General features: G+C 51.8%; 1 protein-coding gene across 1 annotated transcript; it reads right to left on the reverse strand.

The window, feature by feature from the left end:
* Positions 1-1,053: 1,053 nt before the first annotated feature.
* CHST2 (carbohydrate sulfotransferase 2) lies at positions 1,054-5,412 on the reverse strand. Its single transcript, XM_032346704.1, has 2 exons — positions 5,300-5,412; positions 1,054-5,191 (listed from the first exon to the last, which is right to left on the reverse strand). Exon 2 carries the CDS (start codon positions 5,007-5,009, stop codon positions 3,405-3,407), a length of 1,605 nt encoding a protein of 534 aa, XP_032202595.1. The 5' UTR covers positions 5,010-5,191; positions 5,300-5,412; the 3' UTR covers positions 1,054-3,404.
* Between the last annotated feature and the right edge of the window lie 3,881 nt (positions 5,413-9,293).

The raw sequence follows: 9,293 nt of genomic DNA on the forward strand, positions 1-9,293 counted from the left end.
GAAATTTTTACTTCTCCACATTCAGAAACTCTGAATTTTTGTTTCTAATTCCTCTGTGGGAAATATTAGCCTATACCCGGGCACTCAGGAAACCTTGAAGACGTTCCTGTTGCCCACTCCCCACATCGAAACAGAGTCTAAGGCCCCCTTCCTCCAGCAAACTTCGGTAAACAGCCTAGCAATTTCTCCAAACAGGGAACACATTCTTTCACTCTTTCCCTTCTGAGAGCTTTAAAATTTTGACAGTTCACTACTTCATTCACTTACTTACCAAGCGTTTATCAAGGACTCACTACGCTGTGGACACTGAAGGGTACAGGATTTGCCCCAGACCCTGCTTGCAAAGGTGCCCACAGGTCAGTCTGAATGAGGCCTTTGAGTGCCTCTGAGCTCCCTGAAATTCAAGCACCCAGCCAGTGCCACTGCCTTGTTCCAAACTCTTAGTTTGTTGACTAGATGCACAGGTAGACTACGTTTTATAAATAGAGCTTTCTAATTAACAAAGGCATTCCAAAGTCAAAGGGGGCAGTCAGGCGTGCTATCAGCTGAGCTGAATTTGAAAATAAAAATCACTCAGATAACCTGCTCTGAAGAATATTTCCTCCTGCTGATGGACATTCTGCCAAGCTGGGACATGGGAAAGCATCGCCTTTACAGCCGCTGCCTCAGAAACGGTCACAGTCTCGGGTGCAGTTTGCCGGGGCCCAGGTCTGCTTGCACTGGGGGCTGACAGGAGCTTATGAATGCCAAAAAAGCTATCCAATCCGTGGAAGCTGAATGTCACTGATAGGACTGTCTCGGCCGTTGGTGGGAACTACACCTGTCTTGCTTTCCTAGAATGCAGCTAGGTACAAATCTCCAGGAGCCACAATTCACCTTTTCCAATTACAGAGCGGCAGAGTGCAGAGCAAGCATCTGCTACAAACAAGGGTATTGGGCAGAAACCCCGTTCAAACACCACCAGGGGACAAATGGTGTTGATGCTTAGAATGTCATCTGAGCGGAGGCCGCGAGTGCTCTGCCGGCTGCCAGGGCCCCACGTGGCATCCAGGGTTTTTTGTTTGTTTGTTTGTTTTTTGGTTTTTTTTTTTTTTTAGATACAAGATCCAAACACATCGAAATTCAACTTTAACACCAAGTCCTTAGATATACTGAGAGAAGAATGAATTCCACTGTTTAAAAAATCCTTCACTCAAAAACGAAGCATGAATTTTACTGTGATCAAGTGATAAGAGCTGATTCTAATGCCACATGAAGTCTGTTTTCCCGTGGTTTTTTATTCAGAATGGTTGCCTTTTAATGATGCAGTCTTGATTCCCTGTTAAACCTGTTTCACCTATAGTTGTCTGACATTAATATTTATTTTGTTCACTTAATTTTAGTATTCTTCAATGAAAGCTATTGCAAATATTCTGTTGCTGCCAATGATTTGGGCAGAGGCGCTACCGTGAAAATAGCATAGAAAACATGATCCATGTGTCATAGCTGTCGTCTGATTTAAACAACACAATACTACAAACTATTTTAGGAAATTAAGAACTAGTCATTCTAGAGTACGTTATAAAATCCATTGCTAAACACAACTCTGTTTTTCTAACTTCTGTGCTTCTTTATCTTGAACTCTCAACAGTGTAGTTAGATTTCACATTGTAATGAAAATTACTTAAGAATCAACTGTGTTAAAATCTTTCCCATGTACATATTATTTTTCATCATATTTTCCTTCAGATCCCTCGCGTTTAGCCAACACAGCTTGGCCTGCAGAGATTTCACAATAAATTATAGCAAAATAAAGTCATGATGATCTCAAACTCGTACCATCTCTAATGAAATATATAACTACACTGTCTCTCATTCCTTACTTAGGGTTTAAAACTTCGTACTGTAATACAGAATGCTTCAGTCAAAATCTCAGGACAGCAGCACACCATCACTGTTGCAGGAAAACTGGCATGGTTTTCTCCCTGGAAAATACCAAATCTCAAAATCCAACACACTTACTCATAATTCATTTTCATTTCCTCTTTCCCAGAATTCATTTTCGTATCTAAAAGGAGCTCTTGACTGAAGCCTTATGCTGTCTGCAACATGTTACAGCTTCTTTGCAATTTTACTTTTAGGAAACACAGTCAGGAAAAGTAATGCACCCTCGTGGGCATCCCACGTAAGCCACAACCAATTCACATTCTGTTTTGCACTGATTTGAATGGGAACCAAGAAAGAAAAGGAAAAGCCTGTGAGTGCCCTTCTAGCTCTCAGGTGAAACTTCCCTTTTCAAATGCCTCCATTTACTGGGTCACAGGCAGAAGAACACTCCAGACACATATACTTATTATTTTTCTAACCAAAGAATTTGCTGCTATCATCAACAATACATTCATGCTGATTTCTGAGGTCTGTGTTTTAATCCTCAGATATCTTACTTATATTCTTAAAAAAAAAAAAAAAAGTCCTTTTTCTGAACTAACCTCAGAACCAAAACATGTCTTTGCTTCAAGGTTGCCAGTCTTAACTGAACAGTAATCAAAACCGAATGCCTTCAAAGCCCCAAGGGCTGCTTCTTCCTTTCTGTGCTCAAAGTGAAACAGGAAAGTAGTGTGAGTTTTCCCTCCACCGCCCTGCTTGGTCCCCACTCCTGCTCACCTGACAGGCTGTGATTTACATGTGAGAAAACTACTCAAAGGTTCTTATCAAGGAGTCAGAAGCTGTTCCCACCCATCCTAGCAGTTTTCTAGGAAACAGAATGGGGAGAGGAGGTGGGGGGAGGGGAAGCAAAGTCTGAAGCTACACAAGAGAAGTAGCACAGGTCAATCCAAAGTAATGGAGGCAAATATTAAAAAGAATATTATTTATTATCTTTTTTATTAATACTCACGTAGAACCTTTGCTTTTTACACAAGTCTACTTTTAGAAGAATGCCTCCTCGGTTTATCGTGCCCAAAGGAGCTCTGCGCTCCTGGACAACTTCCCCTTTCTCCACCCCCACCCCTCACAACCAAATTACTCTTTTACATGTTCACAGATACCACGAAAATTTTGTAAACAAGATTTAAGTTACTGGATCTTGATTTAATCAACATCCCACTTCAAAAGGGAAGGCAGGTATGAGAGAGGGTAGGAAAGGGGGCAAAAAGGAAGGGAGAAGAGGCAGGGGAGAGGGGGTGGGGGAGCTGGTCAGAACTTTCAAGTCTTGCCTTTGCTGAGATGTGTGTATATTGTGGCTGTTCCTTGAAATTCAATGACTCAAAACATTGACAGCAAGTGCCTGTGTGGTTATTTATATTATATATCTATAATAGAATATGTGGGCTTCCTCAGTTTGGGTCTGGGCTGTTTTTGTTTAAATACACCACAGTCCTCCTGTGGGCGTCTCCACCGGGAGTCGGCTCTCCCAGGAAACCCTCTCAGAGCCGGGGCTTCCGGAGCAGGGTCTTACTGAGGTCTTTGACCTCCTCGGGGCTATTGACCCGCTCATAGCCCAGCACGGCCATGGGCTGGTAGCAAAACTCCTCCACCTGTTTGATCTGCTGGAAGGTGAGGGCCGTCCGCCAGGCGTTGGCGGCCTGCGTGGCGTTCCGCGCGGACACCACGAAAGGCTTAGAGGAGGAGCCTGAGCCGCTGGTCATGTTGAGGGCAAACTGTTCCATTTCGGGGCTCACCAGCAGTCCCACAAAGTCGTACACTCTCCGTAGGGTCTTGACGGGGTCTCCCACCAGGTCCTCGTACCGCACGACCAGATAGTGGCCTTGCAGCCAGTCAGGGGGCTGCAGGGCCGTCTGGAGTGTCTTGGCCATGCTGTTGCAGATGACCTCCATAGCGCCAAGCGCGTGGTAGTCCGCCGGGCCGCCCACGCCCTCCTTCTTGACGCCCAGCTTGTGGCCAGCCGCCTCCAGGAAGGGCATGCGATGGGCTCGCGGGTCCCGGCTGCGCACCACCTGAAGGCTCTCGCGGATGAGCCCGTGGCGCGAGCGGATGCGTGAGCTGGCCACAGCACGCGGATCGCGCACTAGGTGGATGACCTTGAGGTCCAGGGCCGGGTCGCGCAGGAGGGGCGCCAACACGGCCACGTCGAAGACACGCACGCCCTTGATGACCAGCGTGCGGTACTTGCGGCACTCCTCCTCAAAGCGTGCCAGGCGCTGCGGCGGGCACTTCTTGCACACGCGGTCATCCACCAGCCCGACGATCTCCTTGCGGTAGGCGGGGCACAGCGGCGAGGAGCACACCACCTTGTTGGTGGCTGCCCCAAAAATGCCCAGCGTGGTGAGGTTGCGCCCCCCGCTGCCCGCGGGGCTGTACAGCTGGAAGACCGAGAGGTCGCAGCGATAGAGAGCGCTCAGCATGTCCCGCGCAGCCCCTTGCAGAGAAACAGCGTCCCCTGGGTACAGTTTTTGCCACACATGCCACACTGGCTCGTAGAGAAAGAACACCTCGGGGTTCTGGTTGAAGAGCTCACCGAAGAAAGACGAGCCCGAGCGCCACGTGGTGAACACATACACCAACTGCCTCTTTTCTCCGCCACCCCCGGTGCCCCGAGTGCTATTGCGAGGAGGTGCCACGGCCCCCGCTCCTCCTGCTGCTGCGGCGGCGGCTGGGGCCACCCCGACGGCTGCGGCGGCGGCAGGAGGGCGGTACGGAGTACGAAGGTCCAAGCGGGTGTGTGCGTGGGGCTGCACAGCCGGAGGCGGCCCCGGGCGCGCCCAGCCGCCCCCAGCCGCCCCCGCCGCGGCACCGAGCGGCCCGTCGGGGCTGCATTGCTGCAGCGGCTCCTTGTGCCACTTGTAGTCCAGGAGGTTGAGCATGGTGAGCACCAGCAGCAGCGCATAGCCCGCGCACAGCACCAGCGCCTTCCTGCGGAACACCTTCATTCCGAGCGGGGACGCGGGCCAGCGACGGCCCGGGCGCCTGGGCCACGGCGGGAGCAGGGCGCGCGGCGCGGCCGCAGAAGCAGCCGGGAGCAACCGGGGGGGCGCGCCCGGGGGCAGGGCTCGCGGCGGGCTGCGGCTCATCACAGGCACAGCCGGGGCCGGCGGCGCGGCGGAGGCGGCCCTGCAGCCCAAGAGGGGGACTCAGCGGGCCGACTTCGGGCGCGGAGACTGGGGCCGCGGCTCCGAGGCGGACGCGGCAGCAGCGGCGGCTGGTCCCCGACGCCCAAGGCTGGCTCTCCCATGGCAGCGGCTCCGAGAAAGACCTGCGAGGGAGAAGCGGAGTAAGCCGATGCGCCCCAATCCTCCTCCCCATCCGCCTCCTCCACCGAAGTAACGCCCACCCGCGGGTCTGCCGGGCTCCCCCTGCTCACCTGGTGCCGCGGGCGCGCCCCGGAGCCGCCCGGGATCACGGCCGGCTGGTCTGTCCCGCTGTCACTCGTTCCTCGATTTCTCGCGCACCGTCTTGTCCGGGAGTCCCCGCGCCTTAGAGGGGGCCGCAGGACCCGGCAGCCCAAGCCCTGGACAGTTTCCGGGCAGCGGGCGCCCTGCGGCTCGGGAAGGGAAACTTTCACCGGGCCTGGAACCCTGCTCCGCGCTCTGCTAAGCCCAGCATGCCCAGCTCCAGCGGTGCCTCCGCCGCCCTCTCGAGACCACAGCTTCCTTCCTCGCTCCGGGGGGCGAAGCCGGCTGGGGGAGGGGGCTTACACAGGACCCAGCTCCCGGCAAAGCGGCTCCGCCTTTCTCGCTCTCGGCCTCCGCGCCGGGAATCTTCCCATCTCTCTGGCTGCGGTGGATGGGGTGCAGCGCGACCCTGCAGCGGCAGCCGCTGCTTCTTCCATCACTCGGAGGATGCCCGGGCCGGCATAGCCGGCAGCGCCCGCCGCTCCGCAGCCTTCTACTGGCCCGGGAGGACCCTACACACACAACAATCGGCCAAGGAGACGGAGTCTGCAGCGCTCCCTAGCCGGCCCGCCCCCCCCCTCCCCCGCGGCACCAGCCGCTTCTGGCCAACGAGGTATCGGGGCAGAGGGAGCCCCCGCCGCTGCCGTGCGAAAGCAGCGCCGGGGAGGATGCTGCTACCCGACTCCCCCTACGCGGAGCGGCTGCAACGCGCTCGGGCCAGCCTCTGCGCGGCTGCTGCCAGCCTGCTCCGGGTTGGTGCGCGCGGCCGTCCGTCCCTGCGGCTCCTCCCCTTCGCCGCGCTGCCCTCCTCCTCCGCCCGTCCCGTGCCCGCCCCCCTCGCAGAGCCGGGCTCCAGCCGCCGCCGCCGCCGCCGCCGCCGCCTCGGGGACAGGAGATGCGGGGCTCGATTCACCGCGACGACGCTCGGGCAGCCAACTCCACGACCGAGGCCGTAGCAGTCCGTCCCAAAGCGCCTGGGCGCGGAAGCGGGGTGCGGAGAGATGGGGAGCCCGGGGCTCTGAGAAACTTGGAATCTCCTTGCGGCTGCGGGGCTTAGGCGCCCGTTTTTGCTTTCAGAAGGAGTTGGTGATAAAGTTAGGGCAGAAATCCCCAAGCGACCGCCCACTCCGCTCTTCGCCCTGGGCGTCGGCACCGCCCGCCCCTCCGGGAACCGAGGACTCACCCGGCTCCGAGGATGCCGAGCGCCGCTTGCAGGCTTTCTACTCCCGGCTCACGCGTTCCAGCTGCTCTGGGGCTTCTCCCTCAGCGAGGAAGTAATAAATCTTTCTGACCCCGGGTCAAAGAAGACGCATCAGTTTTAAGGAGGAGTGTGCAGGCGGGGCGCCTTCCCCCGCTTTACTCCACCGACGGATAGGACAGCTTGGGGTTCACTACGCCCCCCGCAGATGCTCTCCTGGCCTCCGCTCGTAGTGATGCGTCCGCTGTGACCCAGTGCTTGGGAACTGGGCTGATGGGGGTCGGGGAGTGACTCTGTTGTTCCAGTTTACAGTAAAATACTTGTCTTGCTTCTTGCTTTTACAGATGAGTTCACATGATTTGACCAAAGGAAACACGGTCGTTGGAAGTAAAAACTCATTTTGAGTTGGTTTAAGTTGAAGTTCTTTTTAAAAAGATGAAAAATCGCTCGCTCGCTCGCGCTTTCTCTCTAGCTATCAAGAGAATCAAAGGCAACTAAGCCATACCCTCAACTGCATCCGTAAAATGGGGACACTTATAATAGCATCCGGTAATTCGGCGGTGATTGGGTGGCATATGTTCAGATGATTTAACCCCATTGGAGGCTGTGCCTAAGTTGCGGCGAATCCGTAGGGGTCCTGAAGTTCACGGGCTGCAGGGAAACAGAGCGCTGATCTCCTGGAGGCGTTCTGTTGCCTCCTACTCATGAAGTTTTTGGAAGTTTGACGAAGTTACTACAAAATTCTATTTGTACTATTTTGGGTACCTTCTCTCAGCCAGAGGATCCTAAATTTAAAATGTTGCCGTTTGCGCTCTTATTCCTCACTGAGTTTTAAAGAATCTTAAGAGTGCGAGGACTTCTGGGAAGTGACTTAACTCCCGCGGGTTTTCAGGAGAGAAAAATGTTCAAAGAACTTGACTTCACCCCGTTTTCCAGAAAAAAATCCACCACGCCGGGAGTAAATTCAGATAATTACTCCCTCTGTGGTTCTGATAAAGCATAAGGCTGGGGTGTTTCTAGGACCCGTTTTATGCAAATAGGAGGAGGCAGAGTGGAGTTTAGGTGGCGCTTTCTCAAGTCGCAAGCGCATCACCCCTCAGAGCAGGTCCGAGCATCCGTCTTCAGACCCGGTTTACAGAGGAAGGTGGTAGAATTGAGTGACTTCCCACCTTTCCATTTCTGGATCCACCTACCTCCCTCCCCCTGATGTCTCAAAAGTCCCTCTCCCTTCTTCCCCCTATCTTTCCCCCCAACACACACACACAAAATAAGTGATACTGGTTTGTTAAAAGACTGATGGAAGAAAGGGAGCTGTGGAAGCAAGAAAAATCTCAATCTTAATATTCAGCATGATTCCAAGGAAAATAATTTCTAGTATTTTTAATTTAGTCTCTGGCTTTGTGGTTACTCAGAAAGCACCATGAATTGCAATTATTTGATGTAAGACCCTTTCTTAAACAATTGTTTGCATAGAAACAATTTTATTGCAATTTCCTAACACTTTACTAGAGTTGGCAAACTAGTAAATCCATTTGCCATACACCCCCACAGTGAGCGCTCAGCTGGCATAAATTACCAGCTTCCGGCATCTCCCCCTCTCCTGGCTTGCAAATTTTACCAATTGGCATGGTGTCATGATTAATTCCAAACTTTGTTACAACTAATGACATCCTAGGACTTGATAATGTCTTCCTGCCCACATTTGTTCAGAAATTCTTTTCACTTTAACCCATTTATCCTTTTTTGCATAGGAACGTCCCAGACATACAATAAGTCACATAATAATTTCATTGGCAGGGGAGCCGGTCATGCCACAGGGTTGTCCTTCATTCAGTTTGTTGCTTAGTTCGCTGCAATGCAGTCTGTGCCAGAATGCTCCTTTAGTCTTTTCTTTGGTGCCTGTGATGTGGAAAGGAACCATTAATAGAAACTTGCTGTGACCTTTGCCTAATCCTAGACAAATAGGGGCCTAACAACCAGGGGTGCTGTGGGCCCAGTACCCCACCTGTGTAATAGGGCAGAGAAATCTTCTAAGACCTTCCTCCATGATCAAGATTGGGAAAAAATATAAGGCTGGGTTACCTGGATAGTTTCCAGCCCAGCCCGTCAGTGTCATGGGGGACCCTGCAAGATTCACCTTTAGGAAATATATCTGCCCCTGGCAAGAAGAAAGAGTGACTCACTCAGGTCTTCAACAAATATGCATTTTCAATGGAGCTTAAGCACACAGAATTGGATTAATCATACCCTTGATTGAAAACATACCGTCATTAGTCCAAGGGTAGCCCTTTTCTATTTTATACGACTTTAAATAACATAATGAATACTCATGAGCCCTTTACAGAGCTCCAAATCTCCAGAGATAACCATTCTACTTAATTTAGTTTAAAAATTTTAATGAAATGGTTAAGTTCAAAAAAAAAAACCACACTTGCCTTAATTGTCAAAAAAAGAAATAGCCTGAATATTCTTATGATTATTAAGGAAATGAAGCAGTCATTTAAACTCTTTCCATAAGAAAACCAACAGGCCCAGAGGGCTTTATCAGATTTTCTAACAGATTTTCAAGAGCTAAATAATTTCTATCCTACACAAACTCTTCCAAAGAACAGAAAAAGAGTGAAGACTTCCCTCCAATTCATTCTAAGGAGAAAATAACTAGAAGGGAATTTCAGAGGAGGAAATGGGTCCTTTTCATCGCTTGATATACACATCAAACTCCTAAATAGAATACTAGCAGAGCAAATCTAAGTGAGTGTGGGAAT

Source organism: Mustela erminea, chromosome 1 (assembly GCF_009829155.1).
Source record: "Mustela erminea isolate mMusErm1 chromosome 1, mMusErm1.Pri, whole genome shotgun sequence".
Lineage (NCBI taxonomy): Eukaryota > Metazoa > Chordata > Mammalia > Carnivora > Mustelidae > Mustela > Mustela erminea.

What these genes read in the sequence shown, in the direction of transcription:
- CHST2 (XM_032346704.1), bottom strand. Translation starts at nt 5,009, where the DNA reads ATGAGCCGCAGCCCGCCGCGAGCCCTGCCCCCGGGCGCGCCCCCCCGG.